The sequence below is a fragment of the Aplidium turbinatum genome, chromosome 7, assembly GCF_918807975.1.
Source record: "Aplidium turbinatum chromosome 7, kaAplTurb1.1, whole genome shotgun sequence".
Classification (NCBI taxonomy): Eukaryota; Metazoa; Chordata; class Ascidiacea; order Aplousobranchia; family Polyclinidae; genus Aplidium; species Aplidium turbinatum.
In genome coordinates, this window is record NC_137478.1 from 10,021,749 (window position 1) to 10,049,021 (window position 27,273).

Genomic DNA, 27,273 nt, shown 5'->3' on the forward strand with positions numbered 1-27,273 from the left:
TGTGGATCGCCCAGCTACACGTAATTTGGGTGGTTGTGAGAGGCGTATCGCGTCTCCTGATTTTAACGTGTGTGAGGATCGTGATCGGGCTGTGCATGTGACTGAGCCCACTCAGCCCCTTAAGGGATATAGCTTGTCTTCTCCCGCTAAATCGAGTTCTCAACAGCAGGATTGCTTTTTTGAATACCAAAATAGTAGGACGTTTTTCGATAAGGCGGCCTTGATTGGTTACGATGGTAATAATATGCCATTTATCTTCTTTAAAAATCGTGTTACGGCCTTAATGGCAGCTTCGCCCTTTAAGGGGACTTGTTTGACTTTGTTACAAGCAGCTTGTGTTAGAACAGCTGCGCAAACGATTGCTAATTTGGTTTCTGACACCCCTGGCTTGTCAGAGGAAGACAGGATAGAAATGTCGTTAGCTCGCTTGTCCCAGCGTTTTGGGGTTCGTGGAGGTCTTTTCGCAGAACCAGAAATTAGAAAGTATCGCTATGGTAGCAAATTGACTTCGACCTCTTCCAGTGATCTGAAAGAGTTTAAAGATGAATTATCGCAGTGTTTGCTTTATGCGCAAGCTTATGGTCAGCGTGATAAATTGGAAGGACGTTTTGTTTTGGATTTGGCTAAGCGACTCCCGTTTGACGCTAAGCAGCGTTATCTTGACTTTTTAGGTAATCAGTATGGTGGCACTAATGAGCCTACTTTTCAGAGTTTGTTCGATTTTGTAGTACGGGAGGAAACGCGTAAGTCGACTGATTTTAGCATTATGCTAATGGGCGATTCTGGTGAGTCGCAGCAATTTAAAAAGTTTGGCAAAGGAAAATTGCCTTCATGTCCGGTTAGGCAGACGTCCGTAAAACCCCATGATGATGTGATGTCAGGGAGTTCGCAGTACTCGACTGTTGTTGGCGCACCGCGCGGTGGTGAAGCCAGACGTAAAAACCTACCGGCATGCATTTGTTGTTCGTCACGTGGTCAAGTTGAATATCATTTTTTGTCTAATTGTAAAGAATTTTTGCGCTTGACACCTAAAGATCGGAGAGATGTCATTGTGAAAGCTGACAAATGCTTGAATTGTTTGCGCCAGCATATGGTTAGGGATTGCGTTCATGCAAATAACTGTCGTAAGTGTGGGCCTAACAACGATAGGAAACACTATTTTCTTCTGCATGATTTTTATGTGACGTCACGTGATTCTCTGGATTCGGTTGGGAAAGATGATGCTGGTGCCAGAGTTCCTGTGCTTAATGTTAAGATTGGAAATGTTAAAGCAGCCTTTAACCGCGTTACTGCTGCTCGTGTTTTGAATCCAATGACTGGCAAATCGAAGTTGGTGTATTGTCAGCATGATCCTGGTTCGCAGTTGACGTTTGTTTCGAGTGATTTGGTGTGTGAACTTGATCTTAAACCGTACGATAAAGCGTCGTTTAAAATGGATACCCTGGCTGGTCAGAAAGCTACTTGTGCTGACCTTGTCAAACTCAACATCCAGTCGTTAGAGACAGATGAACTGTTTTGTGATATAACCTCGGTGGTTAACCCAGCTTGGGCTGATGATGTTAAAACTTTACCGCATAAACAAGATTTAAATGGTTTCCGTCATTTTCATGACGTGAATATGTTTCATTTGAATGATTGTAGTACTGTAGATGTACTGATTGGCAACGACAACGCTTATTTGATGTGTGCAAATAAAGAGCGTGTTGGTGAAAATCGTAGTGAACCACATGCTTTGCTCACTCCTCTCGGCTGGTTGGCTTGTGGTGGTAAGTCACCCTTAGATGAAAGCGTTGCTAAAGTGTGCAGAGTGCAGACGTCTTCAGAGTCGGATGTCATCTCTGGCTTTCAGCGTAAAATTGAGTCTCGTGATATGGAAATAGCAGACCTGAATAAAGTCATTCAGGATTTGACGTTGCAAAATGAAACCTGTGAATTGTCTCGCAATGATAAGTTGGCTAGAGAACTTGTTGAACCGAATATTGAGTTGAAAGATGGTCGATTTGAGATACCTGTTCCGTTGAAGGAAGATATTGATCTACCTAACAATTTTGTGTTGGCGTCAGATAGAGCTGCTGCTTTAAGAAAGAAAGCTTTAAAACAACCTGAACTTCGTGATTTCCTTACTGACACCATGAAAGATCTTAAATCAAATGGCTATATTGAGCGTACTGGTGAAGCAGGAAATGTCAAGGGATTTGAATGGTATTTACCATACTTTGTTACGTCACAATTAAAAAAGCGCATTGTTTACGATGGCAAGTCTGAATTTCGAGGAACTTGTGTTAATGATGTAATGTTTTCGGGTCCTGACTTGTTAAACCCTCTGGTAGATATCTTGGCTAGATTTCGGCTTGGTAGATTTGGTCTCATGGCTGATGTGACTAAATGCTTCTTTCAAATAAAGTTACCTGAGTCGCAAAGGGATTTGTTTCGTATATTGTGGTTTGAAGATGATGACCTTGAAAATGGTAGGATGGTGCCGTTTCGTTTTTGTGTACACCCTTGGGGAATAAAGAGTAGCCCGTATATCGCTTGCTTGGGGCTATAAAGAAAATGATCGAGCAGAATCCCAGCAGTGCTGGTGAATTGACTCTCTGCAATATTGCAAATAACATGTACATGGATGATTTTATATTTTCGGCTGATAGCTTAGAGGAAGCTCAGCAAATCACTCATGAATCAATTGCTTTGTTTGATAGCCGTGGGTTTAAACTTGGTAAGTGGAGTGCTAACAAGGAGGCTATGATTGTCTTGTCAAATTTGGATAATGAGATGCTTTCACCTTTGATTCGTGACATTGACTTTCAGACTGAAAATATGACTTTGCCATCAGCGAAGACATTGGGTTGTGTGTGGCAAACCGAGTCTGACGAGATGCGTATCGCATGTTCCTTAAAGCCCTTAGCTAAACACACGCGCCGAAGTATGCTCAGTCAGCTTGGACAAAATTTTGACCTGCTAGGCTTTGGAGCGCCATTTTTTCTAAAAGCACGCCTTAGCCTATACTTCAGCAATTGGCGATAGACAAGTTTGATTGGGACACCGAGGTCCCTGATAGCTTTGTTAAAGAGTGGGAGTCGTGGCTTCGCTCTTTGGACCTGCTTAAGGATTTTTCGTTACCGAGATGGTATTTTGCAAACTCTGGTGTGTGCAGTCCGGATGATATTGTTTCATATCAATTGCATGGGTTTAGTGATGCTTCGAATCAAGCTTTCTCTTCTGTTGTTTACTTACGTAGACTGGTTAACGGAGTTCCGAGTGTGTCTTTCGTTCTGGGTAAATCTACCATTGTTGTAAAAAATCAGTTTTCTTGGCCGATAGCTAGGAAAGAGCTTGTTGCCGCTTTGAATACAGCCAGACTCGTGAAGCAGGCCTACGAGGCATTGAAGATGCCAGACTGCCTTAAGTATTTTTGGTGTGATTCTCGTACTGTGTTGCAGTGGGTTAAAAACCCTGATTTACGTTTGAATAAGTTTATTACGCGTCGAGTTGAGCATATTTTATTGTTGTCTGGAGCCCAGGATTGGCGTTTTTGCCCTACCGATATGAACCCAGCTGATGTTGGCACAAGGCCAAATCTTATTACAAAGAAAGAATTTCGAGAGTTGTGGTTAAATGGTTCTAGTCTTCTCTACCAGTGTGAGGAAATTCCATCTGTAGAAAATGCCACTCCAGTACCTGTCCATAGCCTATATCTTCGTGACGAAGAGGAGTCGCTTGACGTTGGACAGGGTGGTCTTCACAGATTGATCGAGGCCGCACCTTCTTTGTATGTTATGAAAAAGAGAATCGCTTATTTGGTTGCTTTTGTTGAATTTTTGTGCTGTAAAACGAGAAAGCGTAGCTTTGTGAAGCCAAAACTGGATGCATCTTATCTTAACAGTGCTTCAGAGTTGGCTGTGAAGTTTGTTCAGAAGAGCGTGTATGGCGATGTGGTACATTTAATGACCAAACGATCGCCGGATGCCCTTGAGGAAGTGATAAAGCGAGGTAGTGTTGGCGCTTCGCAACGTGAGAAGGAACGGTTGAAAGAATTACGTTCACTTAAAAAGTACAGACCTTGTGTAGATGACGCTGGTGTAATCCGCATTGAAGGGCGCTTAAGTAATTCTCCCGAGATCTCTCTTGAAGCAAAGCATCCGATTGTTTTGCCTTCGAAGCACCCCTTCACTAGGCTTGTTGTACTGTCGCATCATAATGGAAATGCGCACTGTGGAGTACAGCACACTTTGTTGTCTACGCGACAGAAGTTTTGGATCGCTAATGGTAATGCCTCCGTGAAGAGGTATCTTAATGACTGTGGTGTATGCGCGATTGAGAAAGCTCGACCTATAAGGCAGCTCATGTCTGATTTACCTTTGCTTTGTCTCGCACAACTGCGCATAGGAAACCCTTTTTTGATTGCGGCTTAGACTATCTTGGACCTTTAACTTTCGTTGAAGGTAGAAGTCACAAAAAAGCTTGGGGACTGTTGTTCACATGTATGGCATCTCGCGCTATTCATGTTGAGCTGGTTACGTCATTGTCGCTGAGTGATTTTTTACTTGCCTTTACAAGGTTTACAGATTTACGTGGGCAGGTTAATGCTATCTATTCCGACAATGGAAGTACCTTTCAGGCAGCATCTAAGAAGTTACCCGAGTTGATAGAATCAGCTGAATTTCACAACGCCCTGAGACAGAGAGAGATAAACTGGGAATTTATACCTCCGTATGCTCCGGCGCAAGGTGGCGCCTGGGAGGCAATGGTTAAACAATTTAAAATCGCATTTTTTCACATTTTGGACTCTTCAATACGTAAGCCCAGTTTTATTGAACTGCTTACGTACACAGGCAGTGCCGTTCGGATCGTGAACGAACGCCCTTTGGTACCTTTGAGTGACGACCCTAGGGATTTTACTGTCATCACCCCTGCCTCACTTTTGACCCCATACTTAGACCCATACTGTGCTGTTGGGCAACCACATGATCGTGACCAACTAAGAAGGGATTATCGGTTCAATTTGTCACTTTCTCATCAGTTTTGGAGTAAATGGATCGATTTTTACTTGCCAGGTCTTCAGGGCCGGAAAAAATGGCTAAAAATGGCCGAGAATTTGGAGCCTGGTCAACTTGTAGTGGTAGGTTCTCTCCAGGACATTGGTAAACGTGGGAAGTATCAACTTGGGAGGGTGCATGAGGTAGTTCCACAAATTAGGAAAGGGAAGCCTGTGGTTCGTAGAGCTAAAGTTGCCGTCTGCAACTATGATGAGAGTACGGGGAAAGTGAAAGTAGACTATGTGTTGAGGGATATTTCGTGCCTCGCCCCCGTAAAGAACACCTAAGTGTTAGGGTTTGAGCCTGGTTTTGTCTGCGGTGGCCGACACTTGTCTGAGCCCAGAACAGTCGGTTATTATCGCAACCATGGTATATAGCGTCATTTTTTGCGTGTACCTACTACCTATGGTACCAATTTCATGTATCGTCGTGTTTATTCTTATTGCTGTTCATTCTTTGCATGCCCTTTGTATTTGCGTATTAACTTAAACGTGAGTGATTCAAACAATTTGTGTATCATGTGTTTTTATTCATTGGCTCACAATTGTCGTCAATTCTTTTTTAGTTATGCCATGTCAGACTGTCATAACTAGGGGCCGCTATGTTACAGACGGTTGTTCGCCTGGTCAAACGTCATGTAGAAACCGTTCGGGTCTACTGAATATTACGTCATGGAAATTCCTAAAACATGAGCCAAAATTGCACCATCGTCCGTAAGACTCGTGTCAGACCGGTTTAAACCTGTTTCAGTTTGAGACCTGTTTGGACATGAAATATTGCGTCACGAACTGCTCTCGTGCCTTTGAGTTATCACAAATTTTTCTGATTCATTCTCGAAGTTGTTTGTTGGAAGTCGGTCGCACATTTAACTGGTTTATTTGGTGCTTGCTAGCTGGACAAATTCTCCGTCTTTTATCCAAGTAATCTGTATCGTAGTGACAGTTTTAGAGGTGTAGGCATTGCACCAGTCATTTCGATAGCCGCGGGCTAATTTTACTGGAATACACTTTGAATAGACGTTTCGAAGGTGTGTTTATTTTTCGGTCATTACGTACAGACAAACGGATCCGGGAACTTTATGTTACAATTTTCCCACGAAGATTATGGTTTACCGCTGTGACCAAGGGGTACAACCGCACTACCAGCAACAGTAGCCGGACGAACTGTATGGCAACGCATCATCAATGAAAAGTTTTCATGACTGCTCTAAACACACTCGCTTTGTTAAAAATTTAAACAATACAAATAACAGAACGAATAAAGAAATTATAATCTGTTGAATTCATAGGCCTGGTTAAAACGGGACAGCAAACAATAAGGCTCGTTATGCAGGCTTTTCGGGTATACCCAAATGAGATCACTCATGAAGTTTCAACAGCAACTTCCTCGTTAGAACGACCTCGCTAGGAGTTCTGAACGCTGCTAAGCATATCCAAGAACCAACAATTAACTGTTAGCAGCGCATCATGTTTCATTAAAACAAGGCACCCTATAACTGGGGCCTAAATCTGGAAGGACTTTTTTCTAGTTGTGAGTTTAAATGGCACAGCATTGCATAGTTTGTTGATTCAGCATGAATATACCTCAGCTATACACAAAACATTTCTTTGCCTCAGTTTTACACGTTGATAGATAAAATTGCTCTGCAGTTCTAAAATATCGCATTTATTAAATGAGCTAATAAAAAAACTTTGATCGTACTGTAATTTCAGACGCCATATATAACTATTGCTAAGATATAAACTATTGGTTTAAATTCAGTGGGCAACTTGATTAGCGAGTTTACTGCTGTTGTAATTTATTGATTCAGTGTTACATGTATTTAGATAAACATAGTTTATACAAATTCCCGTAACCCTTTGAAATATATTGCATGATCATTTCTTATTTCAATAAAAATGCCAAGAGGATTTAATTACAACGATTCTGAACGCCAACTGCTTATCAGGGCCGGATTTAACTGATGGGGGGTCCCGGGCACTTTTAGATTGGGGGGCTCCCGTACAAAAAAATTTTAGCGCCTACGGCGCGAAAAACCACCTCTGCGTCTACAGTAGCATCAGTCCAGTACTGCACAGCATTTTGCAAAAACTTTAAAGGTCAAAATGAAAAAAATAACACAAAATTACATTTTTTTCCACATAGGGGGCCCTTCAAAAGCGGGGGGCCCGGGGCAACTCCCCCCTCTGCCCCCCTTAAATCCGGGCCTGCTGCTTATTGACCTCATCAAAGACCTTCCAGTGGTGGAAATTAAAAAAAATGATGCAAATACGCTTCCTAAAAAAAAATTCAGCGTGGAATGATTTAACTAAACTGTTTACCGCGAACAGTACCACTAAATGGACTACAGATCAGCTGAAAAAGCTCTGGAAGTACTTGAAACAAGCTGCAAACCCATACCACTTCACTCCATTTGCTTTCGCCAACTTATCAACAATCTCATTCAACCCAAGCAAGTTCTTCAGTACTCCTTTTTTCCATCAGCTTCACACCACACATTGCTCTCACCATCGCTCTCTCAGGTCTTCTTAAAATCGCCAATTCGTTTTTCCGTAAGCGCCATGTCTCACTTTCGTACAGCATTGCGGATCTCACACAACTAGTATAAATTCTTCCTCTCATTTTCAACGGAAATCTTCTACCACATAACAACTCTCGACACTCTCTGAATTTCACCAAACCAAACCTTACTCTTGCAGTCACTGCTGCTTCACAACCACCACTGGCATTCAATCTATCTCCTAGATAGCAAAAGGTATTCACAGATTCAACTTCGTCATTCAGCTTTTCAGCAGGACCAACCATTCCTTCTTCAATCTTCTTGCATCTTTCACATTCAAAACCATCACCGGATCTGCATGTCACTCTCTTCATCTTTACACATCTTCCATGCACCCACTTCTTGCATATTGTACACTTAACAGAACTTGCCATCACTCTTCTTCCGCATACACCAAATGGGTCAGTGTTACTCATTGTGATTTCCCCTTTCGTTCCACTTATTACAACCTTTGTCTTTTTGATGTTGCTACGCATACCTTTACATTGAAGCGACTCCTTCCACATCTCAAATTTCTCTCTCAGATCTTACATTATGTCACTCAAAACCAAATCATACGCATATAGTGTCTTCATCAATGAATCTTCTTTTACACATTTGGTAATCACATCAAAAAATTAAAGAAGAGAGGACAGAATCCTGGTGTACACCCACCTTCACCAAAAACTCGTCTGAGAGGGCAGATCCAACTCGAAATCTTGTCGTTGCACCGTCATACAGACTCATTATTTCTTGCAGAAGCGCCTCTGGTACTTTTTTTCTCATTGCCCATTCCATGACTCTTCTTGGAAATCTATCGAACGCCTTTTCCATGTCCATGAACCACATGTACAAGTTCTTTCCCTTGTCCCGACATTCATCTTGCGACCTTCTCAAAATAAAAATAGCATCTGCCGTTCCGCTTCCCAGGTATAAATCCACACTGCATCTCGTCCAGCTTCACCACAGATCTTACTCTATTCTCCAACACCCTTTCGACTACCTTCATTCCATGCTCCAACAGTTTTATTCCCCTATATGACCCACAATCGAATACATCACCTTTTACCTTGAATATGGGTATCACCACGGTCGTCTTCCATTCATTTGGCATTCCTTGTCCATCTAACACACGTTGGCTGATTTCCTGCATTGCTTTCAATCTTGTCTCTCCAATTGCGCGTATCATTTCCACAGTAACTTCAGATAGTCCAGGAGCCTTCCCCGATTTCATTTTCTTCATTGCTTGCGTCACCTCCTCTCGAGTTAATCTCTTTAATGGACCGGCTACCACGTCGGCTTCCACATTTTAATCTCAATCGTTTTCCTCGTTCATTATCACCTCCATATGTTCTTTCCAAATTCTTCTACGATCTTTCTCACTGAAACCAAGTTTTCCATCCCTTCCTTTAATGCATCGTCCACCATCCACATCTTTCCCATCTCGCTTCAGAACCTTCATAAACTTATATACTTTGTTGGGACTATTTTTTAAATTGGTCAATTCCTGCTCAGCTTCTTGCTTCATAACTTTATCAACTATTCCCTTTGCCAGATTTTTCAATTGCTTGTACTTGAGCTTAGTTTCTTTTGATCTATTTCTGCACCAATCCTTATATGCGACTTTTTTCTCCCCAATTACTTCCCTCACCCCTTCATTCCACTAATTGTCATGCCACAAATAGCAGGGAAAACAAAAAACTTCAAATTAACTATGGTGGTTTGTGCAGATGAAATTTTTGCGAAATAAAAAAGGTACAAACCACTGTTTTGAAAAAATTCTTGTTGTGTTGTTTATTTCATTGCATCATTATAAAATTTCGTTAGGTTTTCCGTAAGATTATTTTAATGCATAAACCATAAAGTACTCCATGGTACAAAAAAGCTTGAAAAACACTGTTGTAAATAGGCCTAGTCTACAGTCTTTCATTGAAATTTTAAATTTCTTCGGTAGAGTCTCCAATTTCCCCTATAAATAGTGCTCCATTTACACAGAAAAAACACCTGACATCAATATTATATAAAGCACCATACTCTGAGAAAGTAGTTTCGCATCTCGTAGCTTAGGCTACTGCTAGAAATTCCCGCTCCTCATCATCAAATTTTGTACCACTAATCAACTTTTGATTTTCCTGAAAAGCTGAAATTTGCCAAGTAGCCTACAGTATGGTTAAATTCAAACTTTTATAGCTACCTTATTATTTAAATTGACAAAACTTTCCAATTTGACTTCAATGTCTGGGCAGCAGCCTTAGTAGTGGTACCTGATCTACAACTATCTGATGAAAGCTATGCATAGGCTATACAGATAAAAGCAATAGGTCATAAATATAATTTTTAATAAATTTCTTGGGGTTAAGTTTTTTGAACTGATGTTATTCAAAAATAAGTCAAAGTATTTGTTGGAACGTTCATCGTTTGGATTATTTAAAAAGGTAAAGCATAGCTTAGTCTCACGATTTCACCGAAAGAAAGAGTTAACGTAAAATGCACAATGTAAAAAAAAATTGTTTAAAATGCTTCCTATTTGATTTAAATCGCAAAATTGTGTTCATTCTTGTTCATGTCGCTTTGGCATTTGCAGCAAAAAGCTGAGTATCCCCATGTCTCTCTGGTCCCATTGCACAATATCCACCATCCACTGCAATATTACTGCCAGTTATGTACGATGCGTCTCTGAAAATTCAAAAAGCGTGTTTGAAATAATAAGCTACGTGACGCTGTGTATTGTTTCACAGCAGGTGTATAGTCTAAACCAGGGCTTCCCAAACTTTTTTGCTCGCGACCCCTTTTAATCTCCTAAAATTTTCCGCGACCCCCTTTACGGTTAAAGGAATAAACAATGCGAAATATACGTTTGTGATATATATTGAAAGGTTTAATTTGAACGAAAACTAAAAGCAAGTTTTCCGTACTCGAAGCCTATTACTTTACTAAGCCTTGTAGCCTGCTGAAAACAAAACCAAACAACAGTAAACACATTTATTCAGTGTGATGGGTGCGACTGCTCTCTGCGACAAAGCAAGTCTAGCCGTCGCTCGATGTTTGTCAATGCTGGTCTCAAGGCAGCTTCAATGTTATATACGCTGGAACAGTATTTTATCAACTTTGAAATCACTGACACGCACATATACGTGGAGACAAACGGCAGAAGTGCGGTCACTCCTAAGCCATATAGGCCTAATGGTGTATATTCCGGTCTAACATTAGGCTAAGCCAAATAGTGCGAAACTTTTTTCCAAAAAATTCAAGCCACAACTTAGTTAAAAGATAGATCTGCAAATTTTTCTTGAGATTTGAAAGAGAGGTAATCGGTACTTTGTTTTTGCATGATCCGCCCTGTTAGCTCAGTGGTTACGCGCCCAGCTCAAAATCACGCGGCGCAAGTTCGACTCTCGGGGTGTGCGCTTGAGCAACGCATTTCAGGACAGCTCTCCATTAAACGGCACCTAGTGAATGGAATACATCTTCGGCAACAATCGGAAAACTTCACTCTGCCAATCTCGGTAACCGGCCCTGTGTCAAGAGCCTCTGCAAGTATGCGAAACTACCAGGAATAACCCATCAAGGCTTTGTCAGTCCGAGGATAAAGATTCAAAACTAACCAACCAAATGGGTTTTGGATCAAATCTAAAAGTATTGTTCAATTCTGGAAGAAAACACTTTTAAGCTCTTTCAACAGTCTTGAGAAGTGTCGATAACCAGAGGCTTAATATAACGTTTGATTCCATGCCATTGTTAGCCAAAGAACTTTTCAGTAAATGAGATTATTTCAAATAAATCATTTTCAATGTTTTGTTTCTAGATGTTTAATTTTTTGATGAACGCTCCAACTTTAGGTTTCCATGTAGAAACATAAATGTTTTCTCCTTGGAAGGACCAATTAAATTCGTACCCGTTTTTCAGGCAAACCTGACAAATAACATAATTTGAAAAGCCTTTCCCAAAACGTCTTTACAAACACGGTGGACAAAGGCTACACTTTTTCCGTTGGAAAATTCACGACTTAATTTTTTAACACTAATAATCTGTTAAAGCATTGGCTTTAGTTTTGAAATCCACATTTGCAATGCATAAAAGAGGATTTTAAACTCCTATTCCATATTTCACTAGGCTATATAAATTTTAAAAATACGGGTAGCCTATTGAGTGCACGACTCTTAATAGTTAATAACTTTCACAGCATTTTGCATATAAGTGATAATATGCAGTGCTTTGTGTAAAATTTGTATACTTTCTGCGACCCCCGAAGTTCGTTACGCGACCCCCACTTTGGGAAGCCCTGGTCTAAACGATTATTTGCTTGCAAAATCGTGTGGCGATAAATTCTGAGTTATCAATATAACCTAATAGTAAAAGAATGGTGTTAATTTTATAATCGACTTGAATATCAGGTCAAGTGGCAGCCACTCTATGAAGCTGTCTATGTATATCAGCCGAACAAGTGATTCTTTGTTGTTTGAAGAAAATCTCTGAAATGTTAATCGTGTCTGTGTGTTGATGGAATTATTACGTTACTTTTACAGACATAAAGCTTGTGTTTACTTAAATCCATATATCTCTTTCCACGAAGTTGGTGATCTATTGAATTGTACGAAAACAATTATATTTTTAGCAATTCTTTATTCGTTCAGAAAAACAAGTCTAAATAATTGCTGTCAGTTTTTAGACGAGAAACTGATGCTTGCAAGGGATTGACTCATGAAACAGCACCAGAGTATCTGTGGTGTGGTGTTTTAAAGCACTATTTTTAACTTCTTCTGCTCTAAAAAACAATTTTATGTCATCTTGTGGGCTGAAAATTAATCGGTGTTTTCATCATCCATTTAAACGTTGGCATAGCATGGCCAACGTTAATTCAACGTATAAATGCCGTTTGTCTGTATGTGATTGTAAATATTTGGTGTAGCACAATATTTCTTCGAAGCTTTCGCCGCATCTTGAAAAATGTTGTATCAACGTTAGTGAACGATTGTTATCCGCTTGCTTGCTTCAATCTAGACATATTATTTGAAGTTACTTCTTTTCCTCGCTGTCTATAACACAGTTCCTCTGTGTTTTGCTGCAATCAGCATAAAAGCTTAGAAAAGCGAAGTCTGTTTACTTGTGAAGACATAGACGAGCAAGTCTCTTGGAGTTTTGTATTAGCTGCATTTGGTAAAACGAGATGTTTAAATCTTAACTCTTAAACATAACTTGAGAAACTTTATGTGAAATATTTTTTGACCCTTTACTAATTGTAAATTTTGTATTCTATTTGAATAAGATGCACTAGTAGAATCAATTGCCGTATGACTGTTACGACTTATTATTATTTGGATTATTGTTTGTACGGATTATCACTTCAAGCCCTGCTTCTGCTGCATCGGTGAGTCGACTAAACTGCCCACCAGCTCTGTATAGGATTGAAGTAGCCCATATCTGCGAACTAAATTTGTTAAACAATCTTGCGACCTGCAACCCTGTAGACTTGCGACCTGCAAACTTGTGGATGAACCTGCGACCTGCAACTTGTGATCGTGTGACCTTGTGATCTTGCAACCTTTCTGCCATAATAAAATAACAAATCTCAAGACCGTGTTCAGATTCAATCTACTTGGCTTGTTTCTCTATCTGTTGTAGGCGCATAACCGTATTAACTAAGCGACGCATATAATAATCCAATTCACTGTTTGACGCCAGTGAGAAAGATATTCTTTAAAGTAGAATTCGCGTCAAAATTCTACAAATGGTATTTTTAGAAAGTTGTAAAGAAGGCAGGTAGCCTACCGTAGCCTACTTTTTTATTTGAAACGTTTTATTTTGAACAATAGTTTTTACAGCACTTCCTTTGTACTTATTTTATTCTTGCATTCAAATATAACATGATCATAAAATAATAAAGTTAACATGCATACAAATATACAATATAAATTGGTGTAAGTGTATAGGCCTATTACCTCAGTTCGGAAAACTGGTAATATAACCTAGTTTTACATGGGCAAAGCACCCAAACTACTCTGTAGTAGTTGCTGACATTAGGTCACTGTTTTATTATTAACCACTTCATGATTAAAGTCAGAAATGTAGGCTGCAATTAGTAAGATTTAGATCTGAAAGCTTTCACCACTGCAATGCTATTGCTAAGGCAAACATTAAGATCTGCAGGGGCGCACAGTACAACGTGAATTCCCCCAGTTACAATACCGAAATATTTAATATATAACCTACAGTAGGCCTACACGGGCACAGTGATAGGCTATCTCAAAACCTCAGTGAACACAAGGCTCACTGATTAATAAGATACCACTTCCGCAATACCACAACAGTAGTCTACTGTAGTATGAAGCTGCTGCGGTAGGTTATGTTTCACAAAGTTCAACAAAGTTTCTCGACACATGCTGAGAGCGTAGCCTACAATATGTGTTTTATGATTCAGAATGTCCAAGAATTCTGGATTATCCAACGAAGATGTGTGATGCATGCTAGCCAGACAATCTGCCGAAGCGTAGCCTACTTTGCAGTTACCGTACTATTGTATACTAGGCAAGTTGTGAAGGTAAATGATAAAAAAATGGATCCAAGACCAATCAAAAATTCATGAGGTATCACTAAATCAGCAAGTCATTTACATGCCTCTATCTCATAAGTGCCCACCCGCTTTCCGCCAAACCCCCCCTGGTATCAACATGCGCTGTCGCATGGACGGAGGGCTCTTCAATCTTGTTCGCTTCCATGCTAAGTTGAAAACCTCTGCTCATCCAATTTATGAGTTACAGTTTGCCGATGACAATGTCATACCTGTTTGGACTCCTGATGACCTCCAAACGGTAGCCACCATCTACAACAACTCTTATGGGCATTTTGAAATGAAAGTTAACTTTGATAAAATTGGATACTCAACCAAACGCCACATGACCACACCTCCCCAGAGATCAATATCAACAAAAGACCTTTCGGTGAAGTAGATTACTTCTCCAGGGGCGTTGACAGGGGGGTCTAGGTGGTACTTTTGAACCCGGGCCCGGAATATTTAAGGGGCTCGGATTTAAAAAATTCCAAGCGATTTCAAACATTATCAAGATCTTAGTATAATCAGATGTAAAGAAATTGCCATCAGAGGTTAAAACAGCCATTTCAGTCGTCAGATGGTAAAATACCGGGGCCACTTCAGCCACTAAATAGTAAAAAAGAATTTAGTCTAGTAGGCTATAGTGATTTCCCTAACCACGAATATTACCCGAAACACGAATTTCAAAATAAACAGGCTAATATTTGTTCAAGCTCAAAAACTGAAATGGCACAGGTAACAAGATTGCTTCCCCTATTTCTGCACTAAAAATTAGACCAAAACCGCTTTTCAGATTGCTGAAATCAGCAAATGCTTGACCAAACACCTTTCCCAAATCAAATTGAAAGCTTTCTGACTGTCTGCACTACCTTTGTTGTAAATTCTCTGGTGAGCCTAGAATGACCAGTGAAACATCAATGAAATCGGAAAGTAATACTCTAGCGCCATGTGACAAAAGCTCAAAAAGGCAAACGCTAGATAGAGATAGTAAGTTTTGCGGTTCAAGAAATTTTAAGATTGTGCAAGATTTGTTAAATGACCATTGACAATGCTTAAACGACATCAACAAAAGTTTGTATACAACCTTTATATTTTTAACAATGGCGATGAAGGGGGCCCGAAAATAAATTGGTACCGGGCCCGAAAAATCCTGTCAACGGCCCTGTAGCCTACTTCTCTTACCTTGGTAGCATACTTTCAACAGCACCAACATGTGTAAAGGATATTGAACATCGTATAAAAGCAGCTCGCTGCGCCTATTGAAGACTTAACCATTGTGTTTTTAACAACCATGCTATATCTATCCGCACAAAAATTATGGTCTTCCGGGCTATATTCTATCTACCCTTCTCTATGTTTGTGAAACCTGGACATTATACCGCCGTGATATCAAACGCCTTGAAAATTTCCAACAGACGAAACTGAGGCATATGCTAGGTAGGCTTAGGAACGGTACATTACGGGACGCGCAACTCCGTTGTTCCTTCAACATTAGAAGGGTCAATTGCCAATTTGACGTTTTTTTTACGCTTTACTGCAGGCTTGCTTTCAACCAAAAACCTTAAATTACTTTAAAACCAACTTAACTCTTCTTATATAACCCATAAAAAGTAAAATATGTTGTAAATTAGAAAAAAAACGTAACCTTTCTAGTGTTGCGGATAAGCCAAAAGCGGATGAAGTTTCGCATCTCTGTGATCTACAATCCCTAGGTAGGCTACTCGTTGGGAAGATTGTCCTACCAACGATGCAATCCTTGATCGCGCTAGGTTGCCCAGTTTAGAAGCTACCATATTGCAACACCGCCTTCGCTGGACAGGGCATGTCATACGAATGGACCCAACGAGGCTTCCACGAATAATGCTTTATGGTGAACTAGAAACAGGAAAAAGACCCCAGGGAAGACTAAAAATGAGATAAAAAAATCAGCTGAAAGTCTCCCTCAACCATGCAAACATTCATCTGGATTCATGAGAACTACTTGTAGTGACAGATCACTTTGGAGAAAAAGAATTAGGGAAGGCACGGACATTTAAAAAAAAAAAAAAAAAACAGGATACAAAATGCCCAAGAAAAACGAAACACTAAAAAAAAAAAGCTAAAACTACCACGTTCCCCACCCTCCATACAATGTGACTTTTGCCCACGTTTTTTCCATCATATACTGGGCCTCCAAAGCCACATAGGCCTACGACATCATCATCCAAAACCAAATTCAATTTGAAGACGAAACCAATATGCTCGGACCAGTGCCGGTCTTTGAGGTGTGCAAACCGTGCGATCGCACAGGACGCGCAACTTACTCAGAAAATGCAATCATTTTTGTAATTTCCAATGGAAAAATGCAACAAAAGAATTAGCAACAAGAAAACATAGAGACACAACCAATTTCGTCTCCTGATCATTTCGTACCCTGAAAAGATCGAGAGAAAAAAAAGAACAGAGCCGAAGTCGCTAATCGGAGTTGCCGCAAACATTTCAAAATTTCCTTGATCTTTTCAGGGGACGAAATAGGTTGAAATTCGATTTTGTTGACAGCGGGACAGCACCATTTTACAGTAATATTCAAACCCAAATTTTTGTTGAACATGCTCTCAGAACACCCCAAATTCAAAGTAATTGTTCAAAATTTTCTGGGAGAGATCCCCCAGACCCCCTGCCGCGGGGTGTCGCCTTCGGCGAACACACCATCAGGCAACGCCCGCCGACCGTCAAACCACCCTCTTTCCTTTCAAAATACCTACCTACGCTATTGAATTGGATCATTTTCATTGGGGCCCGCAAAGCATATTCCGCACAGGGCCCGAAATACTCTAAGACCGGCTCTGCTCGGACACGAGCAGGAATGTGTCTGCAATGTGTCGCTCGAATGGGCAACACTTCAATAAGTCAATAGTACCTTTAAAACACTGCGTTAATTTAACCACCAACCTTGCACATAAAAACGTTGCCACTGCTGCTATTTCAGCAGTTTCAGCTGTCCGTTTAAGCATGTTGAACTGGGTCACATGAGGAAGCATAGTTTCCAGTGTGCCATCCGGTGAAGCCTTTGCCATCTAATACAACACTGATTTAGATTAGCCAACCTAAACTTGAATACAAAATTACAATTTATTGTGGAGGTTACAGATACAGTAGACCTACTTTTAGAAAAACATTGATTTCATATTTCAATCAAGGCAAAACTTAATATTGGTTCAATGAATTAAATCGAAAAATATTGTTTTATTTGACATGGAGATTAGCCTATATAGGGTATGTGACTCTGTTCAAGACCTCAAATGACTGAAGTCCATAACAATTTTGTTTAATAACTGTTAAGAAATGTTACTCTTACGATAGATAGACAAGAGTTCAAGCAATAATTTGAATGTGTCTTCTGAAGCAAATATAAGCAACGGTCGAGGATGTGTTGATTTCGACCTCAAATTCTTATTTAAAAATGTGTTTATTTAAAAATGTCAAAAAAATCCTTCTAAGCAAATTTATTTGAAAATAATCATGATGGTTGATAGACTTTTATTAGACTGTTTACCTAATGTAAACACTGAAGAAAATGGAACTTACTTCTGGGGTCCAGGTCCATCCAGGTGAAATACAATTGACTCTTATACCATCCTCTGCTAAATCCAAGGCCATATTTTTTGTCATCATTTTTATCGCTGCTTTACTCGCGGAGTATGTCCAACGTTTTGGTTGAGGCCTTGACCCTGATATGCTGGAGACATTTACAATTGATCCTCCGCCAGCTGAAAACAATTTATTTTACCACAGGAAATAAGGCTATAGAAGAGACCGGGGATAGCTCGGACGATTTTTTAAAAACAGCCCATATTTTTTTTAAATTACACAGCAAGTTCGTAAATGTTATTTTGTTGTAAACCTTAATGCTTTGCCAAAAAAGGGTAGGAGTATCGTTTGTTTCAGCAAACCGGAAATGCTTGTAAAAAGCATAATTTCTACGGTCCTCAAATGTCCGAAGTCACCCCGGTTCCGGGGTAATTTTGGACATGCCTGGGGTCATCTCGGACAGCAATTTTATGCAGACGTTTGAGTTGATTTGACAGTTAATACAGAATAAGGCAAACCGGGGCGTGTTGTCACAAGGGGCGTGTTGTCACAGCAATTTTTTTTGTACTTGCACTGACTGCTTCGAGTCTATATTTGTAGCACGTGCTTCGTTAAGAGACATCTTCATTTTGAGGTTAGCAAAGTCAAGAAAAAACAGCAGGTTTAGCTTAAATTAAATTATTATCAAAAATTTTCATCGATGTAAATTTCACTAACTTTTCAAAATTGTGTGACGCTTTCGTAAGAGCAGTTTGACCGCAAGTATGAAATCAGTTTTATAGCTTATTATGTTAGGAGTTTAGCTGACACTTTTGAAGTTAATAGCGTGCCTTTTCTAGCCACCATTAAAACTTTTGTCTGACTGCATACGTCGGGGCTAGTTGTCACAGCTGTGACAAAACGCCCCGACGTACAAGTTTAATACAAGAATATTAATAAATTTCATTGAAACATTCCAAACAATTTCAAAAACTGGGGACTTCACCCCCATCAACACAAGCCTTGTTTAATTTACGGATTTTTCTATTAACTTTAGTGAAAACATAATGCCAAAGTGTTAAAAAGTACATTTTAGGATTTCAAACCATAAATATTATTAACACAATTTTAAGAGGGCCCTTTTTACTAGAATTTGGGCGGAGGCCCCACATGGACTTGATGCGGCACTGGTTAGCAGGTTTTAAGTTACTGCAAACGTGCAAAAGAACAGTTGTCACATTTTTTTTTTTACAAAAATTTGATTTCTTGAAATCCTTTTGCGGTTAAAAAGTTTAACTAGTAACAAAAGGAAGTATAAGTGGACAGTGTACGAATGATATAACCAAATCACTTGCATTGTATAGGCTTATAGCAAATGCACAAATCGAAAAACCCCAAACCTGTGACAACACACCCCGGTTTGCCTTATTTGTTTTTATTTTATATGTCCAAACCATTATGTCTTTAAAATCCAATAAATTATTCAAAAGACCTAAAAATAAGATTTTGTTTAAGTTTGATTTTTTCCACGGGGATACTTCGGCCATTGTGTCCGAAGTATCCCCGACCACGTGACTGCAGGTAAATGAAGAAAATTTGGCTACCTGATTAACTGCTGGTCAAATTCATCACTTGCTTATCTGAGTATTGCTTTCTAACTACAACCTCAATCAATAAATAATTTGTTTTGGTTAACTGCAACGGAATTATGACCTTACACGCACAATTTTAAAATCGATATCACTGATAAAATTACTTTTTCAGCCTCAACTTTCTAAGAAAACTAGACATACTTGCAAACTTTATCCTGATTTGTAATGGAGCCACAAAGCTTTGGTAAACGTGATTTAACAATACTCTACTGTGACGTCAAATGCCTTATCCGAGGTATCCCCGCGTCCGAACTATCCCCGGTCTCCCCTACCCTTTCAACCTAAAACATTGATTCTAAGCTTTTTATCATCATTCCTCACCTTTGCTCTGAATAACTACATCGATAAACCAGTTTATCATTAAATAGGCCCACAACTATATTTTATTTACTTTGACTGATACTTTCCACTTGCAATGAAAAAAGTTGATAACCTACAAAAAACGAAATTAGACATATATTTAGGTACCGTAGCCACTATCAAAAACAGCAATAAAATAACAAACAAAATATATCCACAAGCACAGCATCAGAGGCCACCGAATTGATTTCACATCCTGTGTAAAAATCTAGAAAGCTCAATGATAAAGAGGCAAAGAATCTAAGCTTTGTCACTTGAGCTTTCTGTATTGTTACGTTTATCTTAGTCAGGTGCCAAGAACAAGTTGCATGTGGGAGAAAAGTTGAAAAATTCAATTCTCAACTACCAGTGATGGTGGAAAGTTATTAAGTTAAGTAATAGCGTACAAACTCAATCATAAACCTTTCGTCATAAATGGATGACATGCTTGTACCATCGCTACAGTGCCGTAGATATTGACATCAGAAGTTTTTCTCCAATCAGAATATTCGCTCATTAAGCCTGCAATCATAAAGATCGTTAATATCAACTCACGTTAAACCCTGGTTTGCAACAATAGTCATGCAGTTAAATGTGCTAGCCGTTAAATGTGCTTTGCTAGGGCTTTCTTGTGGACTAGATATTGAACACTTAGGCTAAAGTCCTACTGCCCAAATGATGCTTTTGGTTGCTTTGTTGAAGATACCCATCTAACAAAACCACGTTAGGACCATGTTACATGAATGTGGTAACTAATGTGGTAACTTTGTTGTTCGACGTTGTATTAACATATAGGCTACATGTATTTCTCTAAACAACGTGATCAGGGCTGCGATACGCGCGCCGTCACTATTCGACAAACGCCGAGCCTTACGGAAAAAAAAACATTAAAAAAAAGAAGTAAAACTGAGAGAGGACGTCAAGTCAGGTCGAGGTACAATCGGGGGATGGGAGCATCACATGATGCAATCATAAGAGTGCCCACTTACGTAAATTTTCTTCCGCCAGGTACTTCAAGGCAAGGCCTAAAAGCGAGGCTTCACGCGAGAAATTCCCAAGGCATCCGCGCCGCCATTTTGAACAGTGCGGGAAATGCTTTGATCAAAGTTCTAAACGCCTGGCATCAAACATTTCGCCATACACGTTTCGTGCTATTCGACACAATGAGTTTCTTTTATAGATTAAATAACTTAGGCTACTTTTAGTTGTATCGTCTATGCCAGTCTGTATTTCGCCATATGCGCCAATTAACAATATTGCACTGTTAAAATGACTCTGTTGGATGCTTTTTACGAAAGTTTTTCACATCTCAAACATTTGGTAACTCGCATATTTCGCTCCTAACCGTGTTTGCGTGCGAGTGCGTGCATAACCATTTACGTACTAAGCGAGACTAAAGAGATGACAAAGGAAAAAAATCTCGCAGTAGGTTACACTAGTAGTATACAACAACTCTTATAAGCATTTTGAAAGTTAACATTGATAAAACTAGGATACTCAACCAAACGCCACCTGATCACACCTCCCCAGAGATAAATATCAAAGAAAGACCTCTAGGTTAAGTGGACTACTTCTCCTACCTTGGTAGCATACTTTCAACAGCACCAACATGTTGTGTAAAGGATATTGAACATCGTATAAAAGCAGCACATTGTGCCTATGGAAGATTCAACCATCGTGCTTTCAACAACCATGCTATATCTATCCGCAAAAAATTATGGTCTTCCGGGCAGTCGTTCTATCCACCCTTCTCTATGCTTTTGAAACCGGGACATTATACCGCCGTGACATCAAACGTCTTGAAAATTTCCAGCAGAGGAAACTGAGGCAAATGCAAGGCACTCGTTGGGAAGCTTGTCTCACCAACGATGCAATCCTTGATCGCGCCAGGTTGCAACACTGCTTTCGCTGGACAGGACATGTCATACGAATGGACCCAACGAGGTTTCCGCGAATAATGCTTTATGGTGTACTAGAGACAGGTAAAAGACCCCCCCGAAAGACTAAAAATGAGATGCAAAAATCAGCTAAAAGCTTCCCTCAACCATGCAAACATTGATCTGTATTCATGGCAACAAGTTGCTAGTGACAGATCACTTTGGAGAAAAAAAACTAGGGGAGGCACGGAAATTTTGGGGAAAAAAAAAACAGGATACAAAAAGCCAAAGAAAAACGAAACACTAAAAAAGCTAAAACTACCACATCCCCCACCCTCCATACAATGTGACTTTTGCCCACGTTTTTTCCATCATAGACTGGGCCTCCACAGCCACATACGACATCACCGTCCAAAGCCAAATTCGATTTAAAGACAAAACCCATGCTCGGACACGAGCTGGAGCCGACGACGACGAAGATAGCGTAAGGGCTTTTTTCTTGCGATCCTCAGTTTCGCGTTTACAACATTTCTTTTCCTAGAGCAAAACAAGTAATATACACGTCCGGTAGATACATATCGATTGATTGATTGATTGAATCTTTATCCTCGGACTGGGAAAGCTTCTTGCAGAGCTTAACCCTGGCAGTTTCGTATACTGGTAGATGGCTTTGAATCACTGACGCAGGCCCGGTCACCGAGATTGACAGAATGAAGATTGTTGCCGGGGAATTATTCCATCCATTAAATGCCGCTGAATGGGAGCAATCCTTAACGTGCGTTGCTCAAGCGCACGCCCTGAGAGTCGAACCAGCGCCGCTTGATCTTGAAGCTTCTTCGTTCCAGAAGTGACTCACTACCCAATTGAGCTATCTTAGTGCTTGTTACTCCTTTGCAATCATTCAACCAGCGTGCGATTAAAAACTTAAGTAGGCTAAGTGACTCTGACGTACGTCCACACAACTTGTACAGTAATTCGCGGCCAAACGCTTTATCTGACTCTTGTAATGTCATATTACTATTCGACAAACAAACGCAGAATTTTTGGTCGTTTGACAAGAAAGAAAAAATTGCAGCCCTGAACGTGATATTTAGTCTCTATGTCATGCATTTTTTTCACAAAGGTTGGTTTGGTGTTCATTAACTATGGATGTATAATTTTTGTTGGACGTTGTATAAACGTTTTTTGTCACGTTTGTTCGTGGTATTCTTCCAATAGAAGATAGCATAAAAAATATATTTTAAGAAGTAAACATCATTAATGCAGTTTAGATTGCAGAAGTACAAAAGTATGATGTTTTGGATGCGAGTTGTTCATTGCTAGTGATGATTTAACTTGCACGCGCTGTCTTTGAAATGGGTTGTTCATAATTAAGCTGCTCATACCGGGAGTTGAACCACTGATGCTAGAGATTTTGTACTTTCGCTTTCACAAGCAGAGATTTATCCAACTGAGTTATCGTCGAAGACCAGGGGTGCCGGAACGATTTTTGACTGGGGGCAAGATTATTGAAAAAGGACACTTTTGTTGCTGAAAAGCCAATTTTTTTAAGTTTTAAGATAAGATATAGCGATAATGCTGGCAGTTTGTTTATCGTTTTCCCCCTATTAACCAGTGCCGGATTAAGGGTCTGCTGGCCTGTATTCACATTTTATAAGTGGCCCGAAAATCAGGGTTACCAACTAAAAAATTAGAATTATTATTGTTGCCAAATCATTGTTACAAAGATCGTTGTAGCAACTATAACACAGGGTACCGTGCAAAAACTTGGTCATATGCCTAACTAAATAACAACTTTGCGCGTTTTTGCGATTGAAAACGCGTTAACTAGTGTTTGGAGGTCAACCTTACGGAGTAGATCGCTTTCAATACACAAAAGTGCCAGTGTACCAAGACGTTGTTAACACATTGTTGATCGTTTAACGTCTTTAATTCGTTTCAGTTGTGAAAACGAGCGTTCCTCCGAGCAATTCGTAGCCATTAGACAAGTACATTCTAAGTGCAACTTCAGTGTTCGGAAATGCATTATAAATATCCGTAGTAGTGTGCAGCATTTTAAACATCTTCTGGGCACTTGCTGTTGTTTCATCGCGTCTTTGCTCTTTATAGTCTTTATACCAGCACATAAACTGACGAAATTCTGATTGGAAGTCGGAAGACAGGTCCTTTGAATACACACCAAGCAGACCTGCAACAGCAACATCGATGTCTTTAGCAGACATGGAGTCGTACTTCGTCAAAACCCCAAACCTCTGCAGCACCATGAAATGTGCAGCGATACGTTTTTGTAGTGCACTCTTCAGTTGGTCGATGATCACATAAAACGTGTTGATTTTAAATTTTTGCTGGCCCGACATTCCTTCCACTGTCCATATCATCTGTAGCAGCTTATCGCTGACATGCTTCTGCCGCTTTGGTGCTCGTTGACTTTCAGATTTATGAAGCATAGGTTCTTTGAAGCATAAAACGTCCGATAAGAAACAGTTCACTTTCAGATTATTTGAAGCATAAAACGTCCGATAAGAAACGGTTCACAAGTCACACTCACAGCTTCAATTGCACTATAAAACTAGTCTATAGAAAATTACAAATATAATCGTTAGGACCTGCTATACAATAAATACACTCGAGACTCAATCTTGCACTACCTACGTCCAAATACTCAATCTGATCTGATTATCATTCTGAATCTGACTAAAAGTTATTTCTAATTAGTAATTTCTTAACACAACAACAACGTCACGTTTGCTTCGTTGCGTCATCCAACGGAAATGAGAATTTTCAAAAACATCGAAAAGGAAGAGGCAACATGTTTCAATTCGTCTTTTTTTAACGATAGTTGCAACCTTTAATTCATCTGGAAAAACAGAGCTATTAAGATAAATACTTATTAGTTTAGAAAATAATTATTTTGAAAACATGAATAAATTTCTACAGATTTTAAAGTGGCCTGGATTTTTGACTGGCCTGTAGGCACGTGCCTACTTTGCCTAATGGTTAATCCGCACTGCTATTAGCCATACAAATCGAAATGTGGGACAGATTAACATAAAGGAATGAAATATATTGAAATAACTTGAACAAGAAGAAACAAAAGATAAATTTCACGTTCATAGCGTCACAATCTGCTGCAAAGTATAAAATGTGTCCACGGGATAATTTGTATAGCCTACTGTAACTTATATAGACAAATATCAAACCGATCAGAAGTAGCCTACTTTTTACGCGCGTCGGTTGCTTGAATGAACTGATTTGCAACAGCTTCTAAATCAATAATGGTGTCCATCACGTGTTTGTGAATAGTCGGAAACATTCTGTTGTTTTTAACTGTTGTCTGTCATTGTGGTACGAAGCCACGTTTTTACTCGCCTCATGACGCAAAAACTGCGTTCAGCATTGACCGAGACGAGCGCGATTGTTAGATAAATGCACAAAAGTTTGTGTACTTCCGAAAGACAGTCTTTGATGCTGGTTTAGAACCTCGCATATCGTAGACAATTTTGTTGATTTGGATACGCTCTCTTATAAGCTTAAAGAGCTGCACGTGCACATCAAATTTTACAAGCAGAACACGACGACTTCGCCAATAACGAATATAACAAATTTGTCTACGATATGCGAGGTTTTTGTGTTTACATATATCTCGACATTTTGTGTTTACACTCATGTCGCCCGCTATCTCATGCAACGTTTTCTGCAGCTCGGGATCCTCCGAATGATTACATCTGCAGCCAACCCTCTCATAGTGCACCTCGTTCGAGAAAGGTTTTTCAACCGTAGAGCATTCTATTCGCATTCCTCCATGTCTTCTGTATAGAATAAAGCAAAACTTATTTTGGAGAAACGCCAATCAAGGTATAGGCTACAAGTCTTAGAAAATTTGAGGGCGGTTATGGGGGCATCCGTCCTCTCTGCACCCTCCCCGCTTCCGGCGCCCCTATCGAGGACCACATATGCATTCAGTAAAATGCTAAACCTTACTTTGACTGCACGGCGTGAAAATTCTGACTACAAGCCGCATTTAATAATTTTATGTTTTTTTCTGCAGCGAAGTCACAACGTTCCAGTGACGTCAAATTATACATTGTACAGAGACACTTGATTGACTTGAATTCCATTTACTGGTTCATTCTTTAACGCAGCTAAAGGAATTGACTTTAAAGACATCTTTTGCATGAAACTTTTCTCGCTGCAATATTAATGTATTTATTGAAGTAGTCAAAAATAAAATGTTAAGGAAGCAAAAACAAATTTTGAGAGGAAAATATTTCCATAGTTATTTTTTTAACATAAATCCTGTGTGTAGCCTTTTGTTAAATTTGATAAAGTAAGCTAACTCAGTGCAACGCGAGTAAAATTTGATGATCTATTTTTGATAGGTGACTGTGCACTGGTGTTTTCCAAACAGTATTTTATCGATGCATATTTTAAACCTTGGTTTTGTCATCTTTTTATTATGTTGGTCCCGAATTCGTGTGTTTACTTATCGTTCTCTGTTTACTTATCGTACATGTGCGCATCAGCAATGAAAAGTAAAATTGAATTGAATTGACCAGCTCAAATTTGTAGCCGACCATCAGCGCACTTTAGACGAACAAAAATAACAGCATATTTGGCTGGGATTTGTAGAATAGTAAAATCTAAAATGGCATGAAGACATTCGAAAATATTTTTCGAGTGAGATCAATGACATTGGATTAATGGGAAACTGATAGCTCAGTTGCATTAGGAGTGGTTGTAGGCTGTGCAATAACACAAAATAAAGCTAACTAATGCGTCTAATTAGCAACTTACCTTGTGATCCAAAATAAACTGCGCTGTTGACAAGAAAATTGATGGCACCATTATTTTCATCAGCTATAGCTTCGGTTGCTTTCTCGCAAGAGTTTTTGTCCGTAACATCTGCCCAATAGTACTTAACGCTTTGAAAACCTTCATCCTTGATGTATTTTTCTGCTTGTTTTCCATTCTTTTCATCTATGTCTACTATTGCAACGGCAGCACCATCATTTGCAAATCTTTCTGCTGTAGCGAAGCCTATTCCAGATGCTCCTCCCACTACCACAGCTACCTTTCCTTGAAAACGACCTTTAGTAAATGCTTGATCACAAATCTCCTGATGCTTTGAACGGAAGTCCAATGAATCCATTACTTAAAAGTAGGAAAAGCTAAGTTTATTTTAACTTTAGAAATTTACAGCTCGGACGTACTATACAGTGTAGAGGACTTTCTTTGCAAGACTCACTAAGGCGGTAAAAATTAGGCAGTTAATAATTAACATCAGTAGTGTACTTTGCATTAGAACCACTGACAACAGAGTCTGTGAGAATAACTGCAGCTTGGAAAGACAGTTTGCTTGTGTCGCTCAGTGGCGTACCTATGCAAAATGGCGCCCATGGCAAAGTTTCATAAAGCACAGCTTGTGAAGTTGTAAATAAACCTCAAAACTTCAGACTGCTATGTGCTAGGCAGCGCCAGCACAGCACGTAAAAATAAATCATACCTAACCCAATTTATGGTCTCAAAAATTTATATAATCATGCTTATAGGCTCCAATTAATATGAAACTCATCGCTAACATAATAAATAAACCAGTCAGCAAACAGTCCTTTTCTGTATTGAATTAAACGTCTGCAGACGTTGAATCAATGTAAAAGAGCACTAGTTTACTGACTGAGAGTTAGGCAACCATCAAAACTGTCCACATGTCACCAAATAGAGCCACCAACTT

At 39.6% G+C, this 27,273-nt stretch overlaps 2 protein-coding genes across 2 annotated transcripts; both read right to left on the minus strand.

Moving 5' to 3' along the window:
- Positions 1 to 8,890: 8,890 nt before the first annotated feature.
- LOC145773736 (uncharacterized) lies at positions 8,891 to 9,630 on the minus strand. The gene is made up of 2 exons (XM_082584871.1): positions 9,610 to 9,630; positions 8,891 to 9,238 (listed from the first exon to the last, which is right to left on the minus strand). The coding sequence occupies exons 1-2, from the start codon at positions 9,628 to 9,630 to the stop codon at positions 8,891 to 8,893; spliced, it is 369 nt and encodes a 122-aa protein (XP_082440997.1).
- A 265-nt stretch (positions 9,631 to 9,895) lies between these two features.
- Positions 9,896 to 26,886, minus strand: LOC145774450 (dihydroanticapsin 7-dehydrogenase-like). The gene is made up of 5 exons (XM_082585704.1): positions 26,337 to 26,886; positions 20,089 to 20,187; positions 17,693 to 17,874; positions 17,057 to 17,181; positions 9,896 to 10,251 (listed from the first exon to the last, which is right to left on the minus strand). The coding sequence occupies exons 1-5, from the start codon at positions 26,689 to 26,691 to the stop codon at positions 10,137 to 10,139; spliced, it is 876 nt and encodes a 291-aa protein (XP_082441830.1). The 5' UTR covers positions 26,692 to 26,886; the 3' UTR covers positions 9,896 to 10,136.
- Positions 26,887 to 27,273: the final 387 nt, after the last annotated feature.